Raw genomic sequence first — 26,588 nt, 5'->3', positions numbered from 1 at the left:
TTGACAGGGTTTTGGGGCTGGCTTGTCAGGGAAGCTGTAGGAATGTTTTTGGTTAATAGCCTAGCTGATTACGGTACCTCACTTACCAGGTTATAGGCCTAGCGCAACTACCGCATTAGTTACTATAACAGTTAGCCCAGTGAGTTCAGGCTATAAGTTTTACTCTTGTGTGTGTAGTTCATATAGCCACTGACATTAAAATTGCATTATTGCTTACAAAAGGTGTTCAAAAGTCCTGATACTGGATCCAGAAACTTCTATTTGAAAAAGCATGATGTCTTAGAACTTAGATGCATTGCTGATAAGAGAATATGATCTGGTTAGCCTAGTCAATTAGTGCACAACTGTACTGGTACCGGTAGGTTACCGGTACCAATTCTATGCCATGGGTACCGCTTTTTGCTACAATTGACTTTCTAAAGAATAACATGTTAAAATATTTTTTTAAATTTTGTAATTTGTGGTGTGCGGTGCAGTGTCAAAGTTCCAGATAAATTGCGGTGTGCGGTGCGCGGATAGATGAGTCAGTTACGGTGTGCGGATAAAAATTTTGGGTTTGCTGCATCTCTAGTGCGTAGGTACTGCGTAGCAGTGTGTGAGTAGGCTATCAATGCCTGAAGCTGATGCTAATAACATATTGCAGCTTTTGCAGGTTATCATATTAACAAAATTTATTAAATTACTATCTGTACCAAATTTGTTATTTTACACTTTACAGTACCGGTAAACAGAAACCCTTCTACTGTCAGACGTATTAAAAGCGTTTGTATCCCCTTCTTTAGATATCCCTGGTCATGTGTGGTAAAGAAAACGAAGATTGGTAGGAATAGATGCTGCTGGCAGAGTGATGTGGAGGACTACCGTACAATATGAAGCGGCAGCCCCACTTAAAGTGGGAATAGCTATACCTGCACCACGTAATCCTTATAAAATACTGCTAAATTTTTAGCTGAAATTTAGCCTAGCCTGCTGTATATTCTGTTGGATCACTTGCAGCATAAACATTAGACAAACAGAAAGCACTAAGTTTGTAGATGGAAATGAAAGAATTTTTTTTTAGGTGGAATTGATGATTTATATGATGGAATAGAAATGAGATCTAAGAAAATCAGGTTGGAATATTGAAAAAAAAAGACCTCCATTCCATACTCTGTTGCAGCAGTGTTAGGGACAAGGGTGTTGCACGTTGCACACAGTGTGGAACTGTGGATTTTGAAAAAAGCTTTGCTTTGCGCCTCATTCTTCACTTTCTGTCATGAATCATGCTAAAATATATATCTATTTTTAACTTACAGGTTTTACTGTAGGCCATTTGTTCAAACAATGAGTTATGTTTGCTTATGGACATTTGCTACAAAAATTATCAAAAAACTTGCTTGCAGAAAGTCAGTTACTTTCCATTTTGAAAAAACCTTTTAATCGGTCGTTATGTGAAAACTTGAAAACTTTGCAAGGTCATGCTGCTAAAAGATCATCTATACAAGTGCAATCATTCAAAAAACATTCAAAAAAGCTCTTCCAAGGAAAGTTATTCAATTATGGAATTTTTATGTCTTCTGGAATTTCCTTTCTTTTTCTCTGCCCTTTTCCAGGTATTGTAAATTGGTAAATTGCTTTTATCATTTTTGCAATCCATGGTAATTATGATTTATTTTATACAGGTTGGGTGCAAAATAGTGTGCATATGAACTGGTAGCCTACTAGGGTTGGGCAATTCAGAACCGAATCCTAAAGGATTTGGATCCTAAATTATCCGAACCCAAAATGGCAATAAAACCGGTAATAAGATTCAGTTTTACAGATATGCATAAGTCTTGCAACTTTGCAAGCTGTCAGCTTAAACCAGTGAAACGAAAAATCCTTCAACAGAGATATTAAACTATAAGAGTTCTGCACTCTCGTTTGACTGGCAGTCATTTGGAATGTCTTAATGTGTTGCACTGCAACAAACATCTACTTAGTTTAATTCATTGTGTTGCTTTTGTGTCTAGATTCGGTACCGGTAGTCTGGATTCGACTCTGAATTCGATTTTGTAAATATATTCCGGAATTATTCTCGAATAGTGAATTGTTTTGAATTGCCCATTCCTAACTGATAGTGATACTTATTTTTACCGTACCGGTAGTGGCTATATTTCAGCAAAAAGATATAAGGCCTGACTGCCTGAGGATGAAGTCTGTGTTTATTTTTTATTTATGCATCCCTGATTACTCTGATGTACAATTGTACATTAGGGTGGTCAGGAAATGTATGCTGAAAAATTTTTTACTAAAAAATTTTGATTACCTTTCCATTTTTTGCATTGGTTAAAAGAACATAATCCATTAAAATTGAACATAAACTATAAGCTACAAACGTTTTCGGCCATACACACGTTAGCCCTTATCAAGTAATAAAAAAATAACTGCTTATCCAGGCCTCAAAATTCGTTTTTGTTGACGGCGGACAAACGTGTCCAGGTCTGAGCAGCTATCTCGGCGCACAAACTAAGTCTCACGGTGGACACACCAGTTTTAGCGTCGATCGTCATGTTTAGTCACTTTATCTTGATAATTCATCGCCATTCGAAAATTTTGGTAGCCAGTAGCCACTTTAGCAAGCCGAAATTCTACCACTGCGAATGACTACAATGCAACCGTCAACCAATCAGAACATGTTATAAGAGGCTACCGTCCAATTGTGGGTCCACGTCTTTTAGGCGCTGACAGTGAGGCGCTGGTCTAATAGGCGCGCACACTGTGGCGTCTGGATATTTAGGTGCGGAGCACTGTGGCGCCCGGTCATTTAGGTGCTATTCCTAGTAAAGTCTGTAGATTGTATCAGCTTGGCAGGTAGGGGCGTAGGGCAATACTTTTCACACAAAATATTATATTCTGCAGTCTGCACATTATATTCTGCACACAAAATATTCAATTCTGCACATGAGAAAAATTTTATTTCGTTTCTGCGCGCAATGCTTTAGGAGGTAGGCTACAGCAGAATGATTATGGAGAAATTTGGAAAATTTTAAGCAAAAACAGGGCTGCGATTTTTTCTTTCTTGTCGAATGACCAAAAATTCTGCGTTTGTTTGTCGAATAATAATATGACGTCATAAGAGTCAGATTATAAGCGTTTGGCCGCGTATTACCGCACAAGATGTGTGGTATCAGAGTCACTTACTTAAGTTTTTAATCGCACGCTGGTTGAGTGATTGCAAAGGAGTATCAAGCGCTAAGTTGTGTACCTACCGGACATGTATATTTTTGTTTTGCTCCAGGAAGAGAACTGTTGTAATCGCGAAACTGAGGATCGCAAAAGAAAAAAGCCCTCAGGCTATACCACTAGCGTAACCTACTGTGAGAATTTTTCCTTTGGCATCTCTTTAGTCTCGCTTTGTACGTAACTGGTTACTGGTTAGGCACGTACCCGCATGCAAACACAGTTAGGAGCGAAATATGCAAGTTACCAAGAAACACAGCGAAGATATAGCGAAAAATGAACTGCAGATAAAAGAAAATGCAACAATACTACGATAATACGAAACAATGGCGTAATGTTACAGCGTTTAAGGTGTGCCGAGATGGCAAACAAGCCCCTTCGTACAACATTGCAACTTTAAACCGAAACCCAGATCTTTCGATTGTTGGTGGTACTTCAACATGAGAGGTCGTTTCCACTTCCTGATGAGCTTGAACATCTAGTGAAGCCGTGCTATCGCCAGGGCCTGACCTTGTATTTGCAGATGGAAGCTCACCGACCGAACTGCTTGTGCAAACTCAGAAACGTCATCACTATCTCGTCAAGAAAAGAATGTATCGATGCGTTGTTCCTTACGCACTTGAACGGGTTTATCTATAAAATTGTATTGTTAAAAAGTGAAAACGTAATAGGCGCATTTTACTAAGCATGCTTTTGCTTACCACTATTAAATTAAACATGTTCAAAATTGAGAATGCTTTGCTACTAAACGCTATTAGCCGGAAGTTTACCTGAATGATAAGTTCCAAAGTGACTTGGCAATGCTTCTCTCGATAGCTCCTTCGAACAGATCCCGCACTTCACTCGCTGTTTGCTGAACCTTAACCGCTTCTCGGTAAGACCGACCGAAACTTTTGCAATCCGTGTTGTCGGAGGATTCTTTCGTTTTTTAGTCATTATAGGATACTGACTAACTAAAGACTATCCTATCTGTAGTTGGGCAAAGCTATGCTTTTCTTACAACTTGCCTATTATCTTGCCTTGTCCACTCCCAGTGACTACCTACTATTCTTCTAGAAGCGAAGTCTTAATATAGCGACCTTTCTTATCTGTGTTTCTGATTCTGAACACCTGGTCAGAAACTAGGCTATTTTCTTGATGTAAAAAACTTGCTTAATAAGTAGGCTTTATTGTGTTCTTTTATTGTGTGCTTCTGCGATTATTTTCTCCTGTATCAATCACCTGCTTTAAGTTATATAACGGAAAGAAAATCTTAAATTTGTTTTTGTCATCATGCACTGGCGACATAAATCCATCATTGTTTTAATCTTTCAAAGGATGGCATCTCGACTGGTGCGAGACAAATTTCCTGCAGATGTCCAGACTTCCCATCCAGCAAACTTGTTTATATACATGTCATGCATTGTGACTCAACATCTGCAGACGTTGAATCAATGTAAAAACGACGGGTTTTGGTAGCTGGGTTGTGTGCTTTTGTGAATGTGCAAAATCGCCTATTACGTAATCACAGAAACTCTTTTAGTGGAAGGAAGTCGAGTTGCAACCGTGTTTATCTGTCTACTATTCTTCATTCACATTGCAAAACATTTCTGCAATCTTGGAACAACAAGTGCATAAGTCAGACATAAATCCAAACTTGCAAACACGTTGACAACTAAAAGTAGCCTACTTCGGTTATTTTATCTATAAAAGAAACCCGTTGTGTCGAATAGCACGAAACGTGTGTGGCGAAATGTTTGATGGCAGGCGTTAGAACTTCGATCAAAGCATTTTCCCGCAGTGTTCAAAATGTTCTGGAAGAGAACTCCTTTCTATAAAAATAGCGGCTTTTTTCATCTGTATTTCTGAAGGGTCTGCTACTATTCGGCTAGTCCGATTGGGCTGATCCGATTCGGCTAGTCCGATTCGGCTATTACCCTTTTCGGCTACAGCCCGATTCGGCTAGTCCGATTTGGCTGATCCGATTCGGCTAGTTCCCTATTGGGCTACAGTCTTTAGCGGTTAGTTCCCTATTTGGCAATTTTTTGAAAATCCAACGATAATCCTTCTGTAATCCAACATCGTTTCTTTTGCATTCCGACAAAGAAAAACAAATTGAAATGAAATTTAGCGAAAAATGTTTGAACTATTAAATTTAACTGTTTGCTCACATAAAATGGACAACGACGTCTTCTGTTTATTTAGAGAATGTTGTAATATTGCTTCTTTTATAGTTGAAATCATCGAAGCTTTAGATGAGTGGGGTTTAGACCTAACCATTGAAATCTTAAAACTAAAAAACGAATTAAATTTATTTTTGAACTATCAATGTTTGCTCAGATAAATTGACGTGTATCATGCGTCGCCGTCTGCATGCAAACTTAGAATATATTAGAATCCTCAACTATTACAAAATTCTAAATCCAACGACGCCTTCTGTTTATTTGCAGTAGAGAATTTTGTATTTTATTCCACAATAGTTGATCTCGAAGCTTTAGATGAAGGGAGTTTAGACCTAACCACTGAGATCATAAATCATATTTATGACACCGGTTACATCCCTAGTGATATGGTACGTTCCATATTCATAACTTTACCAAAAAAAAACGGAGCAACAGAATGGTCACTCCACAGAACAATTAGCCTTGTAAATTACGTAACAAACAGCTTACTCCGAATCATGTTGATGAGATTGAGACCAAAACTACAATCGGAAATTTCAACAGCACAGTTTTTATTTGTTTCAGACAAAGGGACCACAAAAGGAATTTTTACATTAAAATTGATAACAGAGAAATGTATGTCCGGTTCTTCTGTTTATTTAGAGGATTTTGTATTTTAATTCGACAATATGGTATCTTTTGCATTCTTGCATTTTATCCAGTGTTTACCTTTGAGTGCTTTCCCAGACGGCAAAATCCGTCATTTTTACATTCATTCAACGTCTGCAGACGTTGAATCAATGTAAAAATGACGAGTTTTGATGTCTGGGTTCGTTCAAAATATGTGTTTTACATGAAAATAACAGTTTTCATGATTACCAATAGGGGTTAATGAGATGAAGTCTCAGCGAAAACGTGTCAACGAAAAAAAGACAGTTGCCAAATAGCGTTTGCCATAAAAGATGAAGTTAAAACCTATCGGCAGTTTAGAGTAAACCTGGGTTTCGGCGTTACATGACCTGAAATTCCTTTGGTTAGTTCCTTCGTTAGACTCTCAGTTGATGTTACTTGATCATGGCAGAGGAATCGATTAGTACGCAGCGCAAATGTGAGGTTTTTCTACATGATGGCTACATGTTTCAACTAGCTCAATATAGTCCAGACGGGCTTAATAGTCTGGGAGCCTACGACAGAAGATTTCACCCCATAAGGTACAAAAGGTTTGACCCCTTGAAGTTACTGGGGTCAACCATGTCACTCACAAAAAGTATGGAAGATTGACCGCACCGGGTGGATCTGGACCCTAGAGCCCCCTAAAAAGCCCAAAAAGGGGGTTAATTTCACCCCATAAGGTACATGGACCAAACTTGGTGAAAACGAAGTTCTATGTCAGGACATCACAAAAATATCAAATCTAACAATATTTTCGAGTGGAAAGGTGATGTAAGACTCCCCCCAAAGTGACCCCCCAGGGGGTTAATTTCACCCCATAAGGTACATGGACCAAAGTTGGTCAAAACGAAGTCTTATGTCAGGACATCACAAAAATATCAAATCTAACAATATTTTCGGGTGGAAAGGTGATGTAAGATGCCTTCAAAGTGACTTCCCTTAATGTGACCCCCTCGGAAGGTTTATTCCACCCCATAAGGTACATGGACCAAACTTGGTCAAAATGAAGTCTTATGTCAGGACATCACAAAAATATCAAATCTAACAATATTTTCGGGTGGAAAGGTGGTGTAAGATGACTTCAAAGTGACTTTCCTTAATGTGACCCCCTCGGAAGGTGTATTTCACCCCATAAAGTACATGGACCAAACTTGGTCAAAACGAAGTCTTATGTCAGGACATCACAAAAATATCAAATCTAACAATATTTTCGGGTGGAAAGGTGATGTAAGATGTCATCAAAGTGACCCCCAGAGGGTTTATTTCACCATAGAGTACATGGACCAAACGTGGTCAAAACGAAGTCTTCTAGGGCACCACAAAATATCAAATCTAACAATACTCTCAGTTGGAAAGGTGATAAAAGACCTACCCAAAAGTGAATCTCCTCCTATAGTTTAATTTACTTCATCCCTTTCTCGAACCAACCTTGGTGTAACGAAAGTGCTATGCCAGGACAGTACGAATGGATTAAATTTAAAAATATTTTTATATAGGTTTTGATGAAATACATTCACAAGCTGTCCCATGATGCATGAAATGGAACTATAGCCTACTTTACAAAAAGTTTTTGTATAAATCATATTAAGTCAATCGAAAAAAGGCAACAGGACATGACAATACATGGCTTTGTAACACCAAAAACAGAAAGTACACAAGAAGCATATAGGCTACAGTAGCCAGAAAATTGATCCAAGATCTTGATACCACCACTAAATGTGGACTTAATCGAACAACTGACTATCCAAATCAAAACGTTTCGAAATGAATCATTTGGAACGTTAATTTAGGCAGTAATGAACATTTTCCAGCTGCTACAATAAATAACCTAATAAACCCAATGCAGTAAATTTTTGTTTAATGCCATTTGCTTCATGTCTCCAATCAGTTATCGTAACTGTTCATTCATAAACAGAGATTGTTCGTGTAAATGTAAACGGTCGTTTCTTTATTCTTCATTGTCACTGCTGTCGCTTTCACTTTCTTCATCTTATTCTTCAGATTCATACAATTCTCCTGTTATATACAGAGATAAAGCAAGCTGTCTGCGATGTACCAGCCCCAAGCAATGTGGTTATCCGCACGTCTGACACTGACTGTCTTGTAATTGGCTTAGGTTGCTATGGAACTTTTGATCCTTCATTAAAGATATGGATAGAAGCTGGCTTGCAAAGCAATAACACGCAGCGGTACATCAACATCAACCAGCTGCATAGGCCTACCGCACTTGGAGTGACGATTTGCAAGTGTTTACCTGCATATCATGCCTTTACAGATTCTGATTACACCTCGTCATTTAGCAGGAAAGGGAAAGTGCGGCCGCTGAAATTACTCCAAGGAAACCACGAAGCGCAGGCAGCTTTTAGCCAACTCGGACACGACAAAGAAATTAGTGAAGACACTATCATCGCCATAGAGAACTTTGTGTGTAACATGTACAAAAACAAGAAAATTAATTATGTCAACGAAGTCCGTTTACAAATGTTTTTAGACGGCTACAAACCCAAAAAAGAAAATGAAAGGATATCATGCATACCAGAAGCTACTGTAGATAGTAGTACTCTACCACTTTGTTTACGAGTACTTCTCCAGAAGACAAGGCGCACACATCTCATCACAAGATGGTGGTTATCTTCAACTAGAAGTGAACAAGCAGCAACGTTGCTGCTAGAGTATGGCTGGAAAGAAGAAGGAGGTTCTTATAAAGTGGTGTGGTTTGAAGGTAAAGGTATAAAGCATCTTTAGATGTCTCTGCGTGGAATCTGATCTCATCCAGGAAAGTCAAGAAGAAGGTAAACAGCATTGGATGTCGCTTGGGTTACCCTTTATAAATATAAAACTTTCTCCTGGTCTATCAGTCGTTTACTTTCTTACTGTAAACATTAGCCAATAACTGGCTGTAAAGTTTCGTTTTAGGAACCTATAACCAATAGTTTCTGCAATCTTGAGAAAAATGCCTGGGTGCACTAAATAACAAATAAATGTTGAACTTTTTCCAGTTAATAGTAAGTTGCAATGTTGCATTATTCGAAGAAAAATAGACGTCTGTAAAAGATAATAAAATTACTATTGTATGTTATGCATATCTGTAGTGCATAATAGCAATTGTTTCGTACAGTCTTTATTTCTCTGTATATAACAGGAGAATTGTATGAATCTGAAGAATAAGACGAAGAAAGTAAAAGCGACACCAGTGATTGATTGATTGATTGAATCTTTATCCTCGGACTGGGAAAGCTTCTTGCAGAGCTTAATCCTGGCAGTTTCGCATACTTGTAGAGGCTTTGAATCACTGGCGCAGGCCCGGTCACCGAGATTGACTGAGTGAAGTTTCCGATTGTTGAAGGCTTGTTGTCGGGGAATTATTCCATCCATTAGATGCCGCTGAATGGAGAGCAGCCCTTAACGTGCGTTGCTCAAGCGCACACCCCGAGAGTCGAACCAGCGCCGCTATTGATCTTGAAGCTTCTTCGTTCCAGAAGTGACGCGTTAACCAATTGAGTTACCGTTTACATTTACACAAACAATCTCTGTTTATGAATGAACAGTTACAATAACTGATTGGAGACATGAAGCAAATGGCATTAAACAAAAATTTACTACATTGGGTTTATTGGGTTATTTATTGTAGCAGCTGGAAAATGTTCATTACTGCCTAAATTAACGTTCCAAATGATTCATTTCGAAACGTTTTGATTTGGATAGTCAGTTGTTCGATTAAGTCCACATTTAGTGGTGGTATCAAGATCTTGGATCAATTTTCTGGCTACTGTAGCCTATATGCTTCTTACGTACTTTCTGTTTTTGGTGTTACAAAGCCATGTATTGTCATGTCCTGTTGCCTTTTTTCGATTGACTTAATATGATTTATACAAAAACTTTTTGTAAAGTAGGCTATAGTTCCATTTCATGCATCATGGGACAGCTTGTGAATGTATTTCATCAAAACCTATATAAAAATATTTTTAAATTTAATCCATTCGTACTGTCCTGGCATAGCACTTTCGTTACACCAAGGTTGGTTCGAGAAAGGGATGAAGTAAATTAAACTATAGGAGGAGATTCACTTTTGGGTAGGTCTTTTATCACCTTTCCAACTGAGAGTATTGTTAGATTTGATATTTTGTGGTGCCCTAGAAGACTTCGTTTTGACCACGTTTGGTCCATGTACTCTATGGTGAAATAAACCCTCTGGGGGTCACTTTGATGACATCTTACATCACCTTTCCACCCGAAAATATTGTTAGATTTGATATTTTTGTGATGTCCTGACATAAGACTTCGTTTTGACCAAGTTTGGTCCATGTACTTTACGGGGTGAAATACACCTTCCGAGGGGGTCACATTAAGGAAAGTCACTTTGAAGTCATCTTACACCACCTTTCCACCCGAAAATATTGTTAGATTTGATATTTTTGTGATGTCCTGACATAAGACTTCATTTTGACCAAGTTTGGTCCATGTACCTTATGGGGTGGAATAAACCTTCCGAGGGGGTCACATTAAGGGAAGTCACTTTGAAGGCATCTTACATCACCTTTCCACCCGAAAATATTGTTAGATTTGATATTTTTGTGATGTCCTGACATAAGACTTCATTTTGACCAAGTTTGGTCCATGTACCTTATGGGGTGGAATAAACCTTCCGAGGGGGTCACATTAAGGGAAGTCACTTTGAAGGCATCTTACATCACCTTTCCACCCGAAAATATTGTTAGATTTGATATTTTTGTGATGTCCTGACTCCTGACATAAGACTTCGTTTTGACCAACTTTGGTCCATGTACCTTATGGGGTGAAATTAACCCCCTGGGGGGTCACTTTGGGGGGAGTCTTACATCACCTTTCCACTCGAAAATATTGTTAGATTTGATATTTTTGTGATGTCCTGACATAGAACTTCGTTTTCACCAAGTTTGGTCCATGTACCTTATGGGGTGAAATTAACCCCCTTTTTGGGCTTTTTAGGGGGCTCTAGGGTCCAGATCCACCCGGTGCGGTCAATCTTCCATACTTTTTGTGAGTGACATGGTTGACCCCAGTAACTTCAAGGGCTCAAACCTTTTGTACCTTATGGGGTGAAATCTTCTGTCGTAGGCTCTCGGTCTATAAGAAATACTGGCGTTGTTCCCGACGTGATGAGAAATGCAAGGCTCGCATCCACACTTGTGTGGCAACAAATCAGGTAATAATGTGTGTTATGATGACTATATTTTGATCATTTGAGAAAATGTGCCAAGAAATGTCAAGTACTTGAATTGTAATAATCGCAACCATTGTTCACCTGCATTGACGTTGGACCTGGGAATGCACCACGGACTGGCCTACCCTAATAATTACAACTGCTTTGATAGTGACGTTGTGCTATTACTTATTACTAGGGCCATTTTTTTAACCTAAAAAATTGAAAAATATGACTTTATTTTTTGAAATATATGATAATATATGACTTTGTTTTAAAGCATCAAATTTATGCTAATCTCTAATTAATAACTCGTATGTAAGTTTTTACATGTATTTTGAACAATAACACATTCGAACAACTAACAAAACACTTCTGTTTCGCTTGAAAATCATTACAAAAATGCAAATGTCTAATGCATCCACTGGCGCCGACTTACGGGGTGGCCAGCCACGCCACCCCATAACCTCTATGGCATGATGGCAGCCACCCCGTTTAGGTTACATTACTGCAAATAAATGTAATTTGAACGGACGTTTAAATCTTTTTTTGATCATTGGTTTTCGCTTCAAGTCAAAGTAAAGCAAGAGGTGAACCAATACAGTATTGCTAAGAAAATGATTGTTTTTGTCACAAGCATGATACTCGTGTAACATCAAGCAAGCTACGTGAAGATTACGCAACACGTGGCTACGAGTTTTTTCCTTGTTGTTGTTGCGATCGTTTTATTTGTTACTTTTCATAAGTCATTGTTACAATTGTTAGGTTTACAATGGGATTTATTAATCAATAAAATACGATCTTTCCATTGCCTCCCTCAAAAATCTTTTTTGAAAATTTTAAACTGCTCATAATATCGCTATAAATTATGCCAGCTATAAAATACTTGGAAATAAAATTATCTCGATGATTTATAGCTCCACCTCCTAAATGAATATCTATTTTCAAATTTTATTAAAAAAAATGCAATTTTCGAAACTTTTTGAGTTTTTATTTAAAAAGTGCACCTAGTAAAGTAGCAGTTTTAACGTTCTGCAAATTTACACGTTTACATGATTCTATTCGAGGAAAGCTACACCCCTGCCAATTTCCAATAATGAAAGCAACCTTTTTCAATTAGTCAAGATTTTGCATTTTGAATTATTTTCCGATTTCAATTGGAGTGTACTGTCATCTACTTCTTGCTTTAATTTCTACTTTGTTATCTACTTCATGCAGTAATAATGTAATATTGCGTGTCAATGCGTGACAAATTGTGAGGCGGGAATTTATTGGTCTTACATAGGAGTTGCTTGTTACATCATAGAAAAAATTACAAAAAGTCGTCCAGTAAAAGTTTTCCCCGACATTCCAGTTTTATTCAGCTTAAAGATGCCACCGAAAAAGCGTTCAACTGTCGCAACTGTTTGATCTATTTGCAAGCAATGAAACAAGATCATTAATGCTTCCAAACGTGGTCTGCATTGTGAAAATATACTTATCGTTGCCTTCCACCACCTTCGAGGCGGAGCGATCGTTTAGTAGTGCACTCAGGCGCATAAAAACCTACTTGTGATCTACCATGACGCAACAGCGATAGAACCACATCCTAATTTTAAATGTTTATCAAGCTGAAGCTTAACGGTTACAACTTGACCAGTTGATTAACAGTTGAATTGACAGAGCTGCCGTTCGCAAAAATACTTTTGCCAAATGTTAAATGTCGGAGCGACAACGTAACAATAAAATTCACGACATACTTCCTGTGGTTTGTTGTAAAGTTGTTTTGTAAATAATCGAGCTACAAATCAGGTGTGAAAAGACAATTGCATCTACGAAACACGCTTAGTAAAAAACAAAAACATGCAGTTTGAAAGTTTTTAGGTTGCCATATTGTGCTATCCGCCACCCCGTGCAAAATTAAAAGTCGGCGCCTATGCCGGTGTCATAAATATGATTTATGATCTCAGTGGTTAGGTCTAAACCCCACTCATCTAAAGCTTCGAGATCAAAATACAAAATTCTCTACTGTAAATAAACAGAAGGCGTCGTTGGATTTAGAATTTTGTAATAGTTGAGGATTCTAATATATTCTAAGTTTGCATGCAGACGGCGACGCATGATACATGTCAATTTCATCTGAGCAAACATTAATAGTTCAAAAATAAATTTAATTCGCTTTTTAGTTTTAAGATCTCAATGGTTAGGTCTAAACCCCACTCATCTAAAGCTTCGATAATTTCAACTATAAAAGAAATTTAATAATTCAAACATTTTTCGCTAAATTTGTCGGAATGCAAAAGAAACGATGTTGGATTTTGTTGGATTACAGAAGGATTATCGTTGGATTTTCAAAAAAATGCCAAATAGAGAACTAACCGCTAAAGACTGTAGCCCAATAGGGAACTAGCCGAATCGGATCAGCCAAATCGGACTAGCCGAATCGGGCTGTAGCCGAAAAGGGTAATAGCCGAATCGGACTAGCCGAATCGGATCAGCCCAATCGGACTAGCCGAAACGGGCCATTCCGATTTCTGAACATCTGGTCGGAAACTAGGCTGTTTTCTACATGTGAAAAACTTTCATAGCAAGTATCCAACAGTCATTTTACCAGAGCAATATTGTTAATTGGCTCAAACGGCGAAATACAAACTGGCATAGACGTTGACAACTTAACGTAGCCTAGGTTATTTCATCTATAAAAGAAACCCGTTGTGTCGAATAGCACGAAACGTGTGTTGCGAAATGTTTGATGCCAGGCGTTGGAACTTCAATCAAAGCATTCTCCCGCAGTGTTCAAAATGGCGGCCCTGACGCCTTGGGAGTTTCTCGTGTGAAGCGTCGCTTTTAGACCATGCTTTAAAGTACCTGGCGCAAGAAAGTTTACGTAAGTCAGCACTTTTATGATGGCATCACGTGATGCCCCCCCCCCCCCGATTGTTCCTTGACTTGACGACATTTAGTCCTCTCTCAGTTTTTTTTTCCTTTTTTTTCTCTTTTTTTTTTCTTTTTCCATAAGGCACGGCGTTTGTCGAATAGTGATGGCGCGTGTCGAGTGACCTCGTCACCTAAAAAGGCAAAAATCGCAGCCCTGAGCAAAAAGTTTACGTAATTTAGCCTACAGTCTTTTTGATCGAGAAATTCCAAAGTAAGGGGTTGACTAGCCAGTTTTGACTGCCAATTCCAATGAGTGAAAGAAAAAGAAGTCCTCATCTGATAACTGCACCGCCAAATTTTTTTTTTAAATTAGCCAAAAAAGGACAGGCAAAGACTATGGATCTACCATCATTTACATTTTTTTTGCTTGAAATAGGCTACCTTTTAACCTTGGAAGTAGGGATACTTCCTTGGTCATCATAGCAAAAATCCCAAGACGTGTGTGTCCGTGGTCGCGAAAGAGTTAACTAAAAATGAACTCAATAATGTTCGGAAGCTTCAATAATTTATTGATAAAGCTTTCACCAACGCAAACCTGGACTAACAACAAATAAAACAATAATAAATCAATAAAACAACAATATATTTTTCTGTTCAATATAACATTTTGTGTGAAAAGCATTGCCGGTTTAAGCAGCTTCACTCACGGAAGCCATGATATAATTTTCTGGCAAGCTGCCAAGCTGATACAATCTACAGACTTTACTAGGAATAGCACCTAAGTGACCGGGCGCCACAGTGCTCCACACTTAAATATCCAGACGCCACAGTGTGCGCACCTATTAGACCAGCGCCTAACTGTCAGTGCCTAAAAGACTTGCTCCCCCAATTGTGATCCTTCTGGCACTCATTCAGAGAGTTAATGCTTGTTTTAAACTTTATTTGATAATTACAGAAGAAAAAGAGCAATAGCAGTAGTGGGAATCGAACCCGCGTCAATGAAATGACTACTTTCTAGCCCTAACCCCTAAGCCAACCAGCTGACAAAAAATCCATCACTTAATTTGCTTTCTATCATCTTCTTTTCGCTATTTTTTACGTCACTTAAACCGTAGCTTATGATTGGTTGGCGGTTTCATTCTAGTCAATTTCAGTGGCAGAATTTCGACTTGTTAAAGTGGCTACCGAAAACTATAGCTACGGTTTAGAAGACTTAATTTGAAATTTCAGCGAAGTCACTCTGAAAGGCTTTCATCAGACCAACGACGTGCGCTTGAAGAGTCAAAGCGCCGTGTAGATGCTTAAAGGGATACTAAAGGAAAAACCTGACTTGGCGATTGTACACGTTCTTTGTGTTTAACATGCTACCATAAAGCGATTTTCAATAAAATTTTGTCCCATTGCGGTCTGATTAGCATTCCGAGCGTGCTTTTGTCAGAGCTTTTAAAACGGGAATGGGCATAAGCAGCGAAGCGTGCGACTGTACAGTCTACGTCACTATCGTTTAGCAATCAGCTGATAGGGCAATCGTTTTTACTGCGGCGATTTAACTGTAGTAGTGTAGGCTATGTATGTATGTATATCAAAACATCAGATTTCAACATCAAAACATCAGACAGTTTGCTCAAAACATCAGATCTGATGTTAAAACATCAGATGTGGTAACGTGGCTTTTGTTATTACTGTCGATAGTGACGTGTTCTCGAGCAGTGTTTCCACTTTTTGGTCATTTTAAAAAAATTAAAAATAAATAAAACATTGGACTTTGGACCTTGCCCGTGCCATTGAAAACATTTTTTTTTTGGTAATTTTTTTTTAAATGTAATTCTTGAATGTTCAGTTTACGCATTTTAATGCTTAATTCCCGTTTGAAAATTTCATTTAGTATGCCTTTAATACGCCGCACAACTGATTAACTTCCACCGAACGAGATCGTGTGGCTTCTTGCGTCACAATGCTCTTGGCACGAGTCGGAAAACTTCTACACCAGTGGTTCTCAAACTTTTTCAGCTTGTGGCACATTAGAAAAAATATAAAACGCACGCGGCACACTTACAAAAGAAGAAAAGTTGCTTTAAAAAAATATTTTCACGTGTCAATGCGATGGATGTGCTTATTTATACCAATAATAAAATAAGCATCGACTGAAACGAGGTTGCATTGTTGACAAACATATACCCGAATTTCATCGTCAATTTCAAGCAGTCTCTCTCGTTTACAACTTTTAATTTCATTAAAAACAGAAAAGCCATGTTCACATAGCCATGAAGATGCAAATGGCCATATAGTTTTGATTGCTTTTGCACGGATCATGAAATAGAATTTGGAAGCAGACAGCCAAAACGCATCCAAGTTTTTTTGTGGAAACAGCGTTAGAAAAAATGGATCGTTTCGTAAATCAATGAGCTGTTCTTCTTCTGCAGAAAGATTGCTTGATTCAATTCTTCCAAATGGTGGGAAGTAATGTTAGCAATAGCAATAGCTAACATAGCAGCCCAATAGTGACCTGGCAATTACCCTGACTGTATCGGCAATGCCATAATTGGTTTCATCGTCACATATGCTTATTTATCATCTATTGAAGGAGTTAAAGCGCTGTTAAGTCGCATTATGCTTGTCTGAATGGCTTATTTTAAATATTTATACAGTTCTTTTCCAAAATTTAAAAAAGATTTGTGGCACACTTGAGAATCTGTGGCGGCACACTAGTGTGCCGCGGCACACAGTTTGAGAATCACTGTTCTACACTAACGCTACTATTTTCTGCTGTGCAAAGTTTAATTAGGCTTTTTTTCTTAAAGGTTTATTTTTGCGTGTCTTGTGAGCGAAAGTGAATTTTCCGTTCCCTGGGCGTTTTCTTTCTTACTGTAATACCAAAACTTAACAAATTTTGCTGCATCTTGCTGCAATATAGCCTACTCGTATAATTTAATTTTGTAACCAACCTTGCCTTATCAATATTACTAGATCAAAGCCAGACATTGTGACGTAAAACTCGAACTAAGTTGTGCGTGATTAGTGAAAAAGTACCGGTATTCCCATCGATTCTTAGCGAAGAATTCGCCTTTGTTACGCTGATCATTGTTATCAATTGTTGAAGCAATGTAAAAATCGAAAGTTTTCCTTCGTGAATGGAAGCTAAGAGATACAGTATTCACATTTTCTAGATGCGCGGGAAATTATATTCTCGCAACAAATGTTTGTTCTATGCAATGACGGTTTGAATCGCTATAGTTCCTGTGTTATTTCTCGGCGGACAAATATGACCGATCTAGATGGTACTTCCCGCGGACATCACATGCTGTGACGGCGGACATGTCCGCCGTGAATTTCGAGGCCTGCTTATCATATCTACACTGAAAACTTTTTTTTTACTTGATAAGGGCTAACGTGTGTATGGCCGAAAACGTTTGTAGCTTATAGTTTATGTTCAATTTTAATGGATTATGTTAAATGCCGTGTGGTTGCTTGGTTGTATATGTCTGTGGTTGAAGAAAGTGACCTCTTTACCAAAATTGTATGGTTAAAAGAAGGTAACAAGCAAAATTTCAGAAAAATTTGTTAATTATTAGAGGTGCCACATGAAGCTCCAAAGCAGGAAAAGACTATTATGTATAATTAATTGGTGTGTAGAATGTTTTTTTAAGGTGTTTTGTGGGACTGAAACGGTCTCAAATTTCTCCAACAGTCAACACAGGACAAAGGAAGAATCCTTAAATTGGAAAGTTAATTTTTTTGAAAACGTGTTTAACCTGTTGAAAAAGAAAACTGCATAAAGATAGACCCATGATGAAGGAAGTATACCCAGCCTGAAACTTCGGTAGGAGTTGAATTTTTCTAGCTGAAAAACCTTAAACTCCGGTCAAAATGTTTTTTCACTAGGTCCTTGTTCATGACTTCGGTGATCATTTAATCATTGCATGGTTTTTATATGTAGACGCATGGCCACCTGGAGATGCGGCCTGATTTGTCACATTTTGCAGATTTTGATTACAGCTACTGCTAGTGCTTGACTGACATTTTTTGAGATTTTTTTACTTTTTGCGGTTTCCTCATGACATAAAACTTTTTTGTTGCCTTGGGGAAGCAGTAGCAAATGAGAAAAAGTAAGTTGAAAAATGCAAAATCAGACTGTTATTGAAAATTAACAGTCTGACTAAAATCTTCGAAATCAAATTTTCTTTGTTTTTCAACATGTGAGAATGTTAAAACCTATTGTGTCATCTGGGGAAAAGAATAAAGAAAGCGTAAAAATCTAATTTTTAGAAAAATTTATTTAAACGTTCGCCCAAAGTTAGAAAAACCTAGAAATTTCTGCAAAATGTGACAAATCAGGCCGTATCTTTAGGTGGCCATGGTAGACGTCATTTTAAATTAAAGTGGATTTGCATCACAGGAAAAATCGTCATTTCTTGTCAAAGTACAGAAGATTTCAAGTCACCGAAACCTGATGTTCACTTTCCTTATTCCCGTTTTTTCTGGAACTATTTAATTCCTGAAGTTGTATCTCTTGTCGTTGCTGTTATTGTAAGTTTAATATTTAACTCAATCTGATGTGTTAGTAAGGTTGTATAATATTTATCCTTTGCTCCTGGCAGCTGGTAATTGCATGTGGTATATGACTTGTGTCCAATATGTAGGCTAATTCTACTCTAGGTAAATATATCTGTTTATTGTTATTTTATTTTATGTATATATAAATCTTGCTGATAATCTTGTTCACTCACTTGAGTGTATTCCAGGTTTATACCCAGTGATTGAAGATTTAGATTAAGTGGACGTGAAGGCAACAGTGGCTTACAGTAAACACCTTTGGGGTGTTTACTTTTTTTCAACAGACTTGTAAAAACACATACAAGTTTGCAGTTTGCTCCATAGCTGTTCAGATCATATCAAAATAAACTGATGCAATATTATATAAAGATTCACTGTGCATTATACAAATCAAGCATGTATGAGGCTTGCTATAAAATGTGAACACCCAAAAAAATGTTCACGTATGCCACTGGAAGGCAAGGAAGCCATTCTTCGTCTCCATCGTATAAGTGTCCTGACCAAGATACAGCTGCATGAACTTAGGCGGTGTCGAACGTGCCTTTTCGAGTGCCGTTTTCTAAGTTGTTTTCATATTTTCAGGCAGCATTTGTGGGAGCCATTGTGAACATGCAAGTTCCTGTAGCCCTGGGTAGTTTAATCAATATATTGAATGATACTCCTCACCATAGTCTGAACAATGTTACAGATTATTATGATGCCCTAAAGGAGCCAGTTTTCAAATTAATTTCACTTTATTTGATACAGGTATGTAGATAGAAAAGCATTTTAATAGATAGGAAATATGCAAAAGAAGGATCCCATCAAGCTAATCAGTCCTTCTCATATTCGTTAGCATATTGAATTAATATTTAGTCTTTTTTTACTTTTCTTTACAAGCAAAGACTAATGTTTTTGAAATGTATCATGCAACGATTGATCAGCACTCGCATTTCACTTGTTCTTGTTTGCGACAGGGCTTCACAACTTTCATTTACATCACCTGCTTAAGTCGCGCTGGCGAACAAATTTCTTGCAACTTACGTCGAGACTTGTTTCGAAGCTACTTGCTGCAAGACGTCACTTTTCATGATGTGCACAAAACTGGTGAATTGATAGACCGTCTTACTTCAGACGTACAAGTAAATTACAATACTTATTTCTACGTCTGTTTCCAAAAAAGTTTTAAACATTCATTTCAGATTTAACTTTTGATGTCCTCGCACTGCACGTGTTTGCAAGCAGTGTTTCAGTGTCTTTTATTTATTTGATATGTAAATTTGCGTTTTTTTCGGGTTAGTTGTGCTGATAAGCTAGTAATCTTCTGTAATTTTTTTGTTTCGATCCAGTTGTGCTGATGAATCCTATTGGAAGAAAACCGGTTCCACAACATAAATTATATTAATTTTTTTTTTTTTAAATACCGTACTACTGGGAGTGTTAACCTGGTCAAATGGTTTAAGGTTTAGACTTGAAAAAAAAATTATTGATTTGTTTTCAGTGTTTCAGTGATATGAAATATGTGCATCATATTCTTTTTCATCAGCTGATCGGTTAATCAATTGAAGTCAAACTAGATTTACCATTTGACGTTTTTTAAACTTGCTTGTTTGCTTGCTTATTTTATTTGACAACAGCTTTGTATTGCAAATGTTTTGTGTGCTTCACTTCGATAACTTTGTATTGCAGGATTTTAAAAGTTCTTTCAAACTGTGCATATCGCAAGGTCTGCGAAGCACTACGCAAACCGCTGGTTGCATCTATGGCCTTTATTCCATTTCACCAAAATTGACTTTTACGCTCACTGCCACCATTCCTGTCATTGTATTAATTGGATCGTTGATAGGCGCCAGCTTACGTCAACTCTCCAAGTATGTTGTCTTCTCACAGCTACTGTCTTACGCAAAACCTTTTGCTAACGTTAGATTATTTTATCTAGATTAGCTCAGGAACATGCAGCTGATGCAACAGCAAAAGCGAATGAAGTTGTCGCTAACTTTCGCACTGTTCGAGCGTTTGCAAACGAAGGTTATGAGGATGAAAGTTATGGACACCTGGCTTCACAATCATGTCATGTTAATCAAGTAAATAGCCCAGTATTCGAATTTGTTTCCGTGGTTAGACCTCACGGACTCTGCTTGTAGACATAAAGATTTCACATTCTTGAATATTCGTCTTTAGCAGATTGATCATGCTTGATCAGCTGTGACCTCCGTTTTTTATTTTTTAGTGGTAATGTTGGCTTCGTAATAATTCTATCTACAGTATGATTTTCAGTCCTGCAGTTTGGTTAATCTTGTCAAAATAGTTTATTTTTGTTGTTGTTTTTTTGTTCGTTGCCTTGTACCATCTCAGTCAACATTACATTTTCAAACGAGTTGCTTCTTGCAATGAGTCAGAAATATCATATACATATTAGTTACCATCGTCCTTTTTAATGAAATTAGTAAGTAGTTTTTTATAACGCTCTATTTCTTGGTAAGCTTTTACATTGCAACTTAGTAAGCTTTTACACGGCATACAATTTATGTACGGTATCGGCAAATCAAGTCAATCGACTTATGTAAATTTTGTAGTACCTTGGTGTCGGCATAGGTGCGTTTCAAGGTCTTACCAACATTGCCTTAAATGGCATTGTGCTTGGTGTCATATACGCTGGAGGATTTCTTGTCGCGAGTGAAGAAATCAACGCAGGTCAGTTCAAACAATGTGCTTCATTTTTCCATGTTTCGCGACGTTTTTTCAATATAAGTCAATATATTTTGTTAGTGTACTATCGCTTGCAGTGATGACGCTACTTTTTTCCCAAGATAGCGAAGAGGCGAGGCTACTTTTAGAGGAGCGAATGCCCACCTGTGGCGTGGACGTGGCATATACATCACAAACGAATTTTTTTTCTTTTTCTCTTGTGCAAAACATGTTGAGAATCGACTTTTTTTATATACCGTATATACAATCCGTACATGTACAATTGTACATTGTGCAATGTAGCCTACATATTTTGAAGTGAAACTTAAAGATTTGTTTGGTATACAATCATTTGAACTGTTTTCATTTGTTGTTAGTGAATGGCGTGATATCAACGTGTGATTTATTACCACGCTTATATTTACACGAAGGTGAGTTGATGTCGTTCTTGGTATCTTCTCAAATGATTCAAAGATCACTGTCGTCGCTGTCGGTATTGTTTGGCACTGCAGTGCGTGGCGTGAATGCTGGCGCAAGAGTATTTGAATACATTCACCAAGAGCCAGAGTTAGTTTTTGCAAATCTCATCCGACTTTAATCATTGTGTAATCAAGTTAAACGTAAAAGAAGCTGAGCTAGTTTTATTTGTAAGATTCTAGGTGGGAAAAGGGTGCGGCAAAAGTCCTTGGACATATTTTGTAAATGAATTTAAAGTAGGTTTTAATCTGTTTACCTCGTTGCTATTGTTAAATATGGAATGTAATAAACCCTATCTTTCAGATTTCATTATTTAGGTGATAAAATTTAATTGAACTTAAAAGTATGAAAGCTAAACGAGAAGCCATTACTAAACTCCACCGAGCTGGAAAAACAAATTCTAAAATTGAGCAAGGGACTTAGGCCACCCTCATCACCAGATCTCAACCCCATGGATTTTTCTGTTTGGTCCATTTTGGAGGCAAATGCTTGTGCTTCGTCTCATAGGTCAGTGGATTCTTTGAAACGCTCCTTGGAAAAAGCATGGCTCAAAATACCCCAGGAAACCCTGTGTAACGCTGCTAAGAGTTTCCGTAAGAGACTTGAACTTGTTATTCAGGCGAGAGGAGTTATATTGAATGAAATTTTGTAAATATGTTGCAAACTGTCTTCTCTAATATATGTTAAAATTTTATATTGTTTCATTAACTTTTAAAAGAATTATTCAATTTTTAAGTTGTCCAAGGAGTTTTGTCGCACCCTGTAGTTGATAGTCACAATAACTGCAAATTCATATTATCTTTAGATATTCATACAAGGGTTTCAAGTTAACGGTTATATAATATATATACTGTTTTCTAACTTAAATTATTATTCTAACATACTTTGATCTATAAGCTTGAATGTCAGATGTCGAAAAATCGACCTACTAATTTGCAAGAGATTAAAATGCCACTATATTTTATTGTTTGTGCTGAATTGTTTTATATGATTTTCGTTCTAAACTTTCAGTACGGGTGTAGCGTGATTGCTGTACCCAGCAAATGAAAATAGGCTTATTAAATTTCCTGTAGTTGGACTGTTGTGGTTGTTGTCATCATCGTAGCAATTTTTACTAATTGCAGAAATGTTTGTGTTCAGTTAGGATTTTTTTTTACTTGGTGTCATAGAACTAATTTCACTGCAAAATTATGTTTTACTGAACTGATATTTATTGGTCTTCACAAAAATATGCAGCGCTTTTGTAATGTAATTGTACGTGCTCATGGTTTTTGTAAATGTTTAACACGCGTTTACTTTTCGCAGACATAAGGTGACAGGTGGTCGAAAAATACCTTTTTATTCCCTTATGGGACATCTTCATTTTCACGGGGTGCACTTCACCTATCCACAGCGACCAGATCATGAAATTTTGAAGGGAGTTACTTTCGATGTGCCCCCTTGCAAAACTGTGGCTTTGTGCGGTTTGTCTGGGGCAGGTAGGCAACGGGTTGAACTCAGAACTACAAATGATTTAAAACCAATTTGTTTTGTTTTAATACTTAGAATTTTCAATTTCCAAAGTTCATCTAAAAGGTCCGATTTTTTAGTTTTCAGCTAAAATTTTATGTTTGTTGCCAAAATGTTACGTTTTTATTAATTTATTTTAGGAAAATCAACTTTGGCTAGTCTGTTGGAGAGATTCTATGAGCCAACGTCTGGTTGTGTGACTTTGGACGGCATCAATATCAATGATTTAGATCCATCTTGGTTGCGAGGGACAGCAATCGGTTACATCAGCCAGGTAGTAATTCTGCGTTTGCCATTGTTCAAACTGCCAGAATTCAGCTAAAGAAACGAACAATTTCAAATGTTTTCAATACTCTCGCTGGAGAAATATCCAACTTCACATGAAGTCCGAAGGGCCATGAAATTCTTCAATGTCACTTAATTTTAACTCTTTCGCTCACGGCATCATTTAAAAATGATGTTCGTTAATGCTTGACATAAAGCTTTGTTTAGTAAAAAAAGATTTTTATTTGTATTCATCGCTTTCAAAATGCGTGTGTTAGACGGGAAATATCAATGTCGTTGAGAACAAAAAAGGAAATTAAGGAAAGTTTGAAGTTATAGGAAATTGTATCCGGCATTGCCAGTAAGCTCTTCAGAACAGTTTTGAGTTTATCAAACAAACTGCGGAAAAACACTGGGCGCTAAGGAGTTTAAGATAACGTTGTACTTTTATAGTAATACTGTGTTGAACTACTTGACATTATCTTCAGCTAAGTCTGAAGTCTGGCTTTCAACAATTTTGCTTTCAGAAAATTAATATAATTTCAACAAGTTGAAGTCTAATACAATCAATGCATAGGAACCGGTTTTGTTTTCCGGAACCATAGAAGAGAACATTCGGTATGGGAAGCATGATGCCAGCGATAAAAATGTCCAAGATGCCGCACGATTAGCCAATGCTCATGATTTCATCACGAAATTCCCATCTGGGTACAACACTGTCGTTGGAGAGCGGGGTTTAGCGCTATCCGGCGGACAAAAACAACGGATAGCCATTGCCAGAGCACTGCTGAAAAATCCAAGTGAGTTGCATTGATAAACTTGAAATTAGAAGCTGTTTTTTTTTTGTAAGTTGATGCTATGGTTTAACTAATTAAACGCCAAGGAAACATTTTCTCGCCACGTGTAGAAGAAGAAACTGACGATCGCTTTTCCAGTCAACGGTATTTGTGAGTACAGTGCTGGTCAGTGCAACTTCTGTTGGCATGATTATTGGTTATGGTTGGCGAACTTTTAAATTTTGAACATTTTGATTGTTTTTAGTTCATCGTTAGATTGTGAATAGCTTCGCCCAAGAAAAGGTTGAGATCGATTATTGCATGCGACATTTTGTTTGGAATTCACTTTTTTGCAAGTATTTGATAGTTGTTTGAAAGTTATTTCAAACATTCCCAGGTATATTGATCCTCGACGAAGCCACCAGCGCCCTGGACGCCGAATCAGAGAGGTTGGTGCAGGATGCCTTAGATCACGTGATACACAGTCGTACTACATTGATCATAGCGCATCGCTTGAGCACCATAAGGAACGCCGACTACATTGCTGTGATGAAAGACGGAAAAGTTGTCGAGGTAATTATAAGTTTTTTGTTTTGAGAAATTCCCTTAGGTATTTGCAGAAAATATTCGCGATTATGTAAACTGCTATCTACATGGCTTTGTTTCTTCGGACAAAGCATTTTGCGCAAAGCCAGTTTATATTCACCTTTTTGTTGCATTTGGAATTTTCAATTGAATAATTTATTCAACATTGCGAAGAATAGGTAAACTAAACCTTCCGATAAGACTTTCAATGCACAACCGAAGCTCGTATTTCATTTAATCTTCATTTCATTAATTTATACTTAAATTTACAATTCTCTGCTAAACTCAACTCTTGATTTACGGCATGAAAGGGATTGTTGTATTGGAACACACTGACCAATTTCACCTAAAAAAAAACACCATTTCGCTTCAATGCAAAATGAAACTGTTAAAATGTATTTTGCTGTTGATAAAAGTGACTCTTTTTCTTGACTTTCGGTTTTCTTTCATCTTAGTTTGGAAACCACGAACAACTAAAGAACATGAAAGGCTTCTACGCTGAGTTGATTAAACTTCAAGAGAGTGATGATTGAACTTGTGCTTTATTTATTTTAAGATAATTGTTTTGTTTTAATTTCACTTTTAGAACATACTTGCATTGTTTTTTCTGGTTTGTTATGAATGTATTGAAGAAACAGTAATATGTCTTCATCCATTGTCAACCATGCGTGCGTTGCTGTAAGTCTACTGAATTATATTATTGGCGTTAGTTTGAAGGCAATTTTTCGCATTAGATATTTATTTTCACTTTTGCGCAGGACCGCTTGAATCGTTTATCCTAAACAGACTTCTCATTCACGATTCAGATGATAAATCCAATGCGTTTGTTCAGTCTAAGTGAAACACATGTTTATAATATGCTACATGTATTAGAATAATGTGATCAATGATGTTTGACAGCGCATTTTTATTAGTTTTAAAAGTAATGGCGTCTGTTTATTTTGATGTTAGTTAAGTGCCTCTGCATGATGTCTACGAAATGTCACGATTTTTGACCAGCCCATGTAGTAGAAAGGTTTTTGGTTTTGATAAAATCTACATACATCAAATTCCATAATTTCGTCCTTTCATCATTTCATTTGGAGTTATGTACAATCTTTGTTCAGATCGACAGAAGTAGTTTCAACTTATTTCTTATGAACAACTGTTAGATTACGAGATCCTACTAAAAATGTTCCATTTAGATAGTTCACAACTTCAAGGATTTCAATATAATAAGTCGTTTTTTTTTAACTTAATTTAATTGTGTTTGTAAAATACGTCATCTCCTACAAGGAATCGTTTGTGCCATGGTTTTGTTTTAGTTTTGCTTTCTGGATTTCTTTTCCAACCATCTTTTTTTAAACAAGGATAAGTTTTCCTTCATAATTTATTATTTTTCTTCGCATCTTGACAATTAAAGTACCTTCAGCTACAGTAAATAGGCCCACCTAACTTTGACTGCTCAATGCTCATATTTCACAATTGCTTTGATAATAATGTTGGTTCATACTGATTACTTTATGCTGAATACTTGCCTAATGCATATTTATTTATGTTGACAATAAGGCGGTCATATTTGGGGTTAGAAAATCTTGGAAATACATCTCTTATCTGTTGCTTGAAATCATTAAATTTTCTCAACTGAATGTGAACAACTGCATGAACAAGGCATTGTTTTCAACTACAAAGCAGTAACAGTAGAAGGCTTGAACAGAAAGCAAT

The 26,588-nt window shown here is 37.2% G+C and overlaps 1 protein-coding gene across 1 annotated transcript; it reads left to right on the top strand.

Annotated features, from left to right (window-relative positions):
- Nucleotides 1-1,331: 1,331 nt before the first annotated feature.
- On the top strand, nt 1,332-26,512 carry LOC145774454 (mitochondrial potassium channel ATP-binding subunit-like). The gene is made up of 13 exons (XM_082585709.1): nt 1,332-1,592; nt 18,449-18,579; nt 19,189-19,353; nt 19,563-19,727; nt 20,275-20,456; nt 20,525-20,669; nt 21,162-21,279; nt 21,705-21,840; nt 23,056-23,228; nt 23,400-23,533; nt 24,101-24,323; nt 24,697-24,872; nt 25,340-26,512. The coding sequence occupies exons 1-13, from the start codon at nt 1,550-1,552 to the stop codon at nt 25,415-25,417; spliced, it is 1,869 nt and encodes a 622-aa protein (XP_082441835.1). The 5' UTR covers nt 1,332-1,549; the 3' UTR covers nt 25,418-26,512.
- Nucleotides 26,513-26,588: the final 76 nt, after the last annotated feature.

Source organism: Aplidium turbinatum, chromosome 7, assembly GCF_918807975.1.
Source record: "Aplidium turbinatum chromosome 7, kaAplTurb1.1, whole genome shotgun sequence".
Taxonomy (NCBI): domain Eukaryota; kingdom Metazoa; phylum Chordata; class Ascidiacea; order Aplousobranchia; family Polyclinidae; genus Aplidium; species Aplidium turbinatum.
The sequence above is the reverse complement of the archived record's forward strand: the minus strand, read 5'-3'. Positions and strand labels throughout refer to the sequence as shown.

Excerpts from the sequence above, each read along its gene's own strand:
- LOC145774454 (XM_082585709.1), top strand. The coding sequence starts at position 1,550 with ATGTCTTCTGGAATTTCCTTTCTTTTTCTCTGCCCTTTTCCAG. Across the intron at positions 20,670-21,161 it reads AATCATGTCATGTTAATCAA|TACCTTGGTGTCGGCATAGG; the intron begins GTAAATAGCCCA and ends TAAATTTTGTAG. Across the intron at positions 23,534-24,100 it reads CAATCGGTTACATCAGCCAG|GAACCGGTTTTGTTTTCCGG; the intron begins GTAGTAATTCTG and ends ATCAATGCATAG.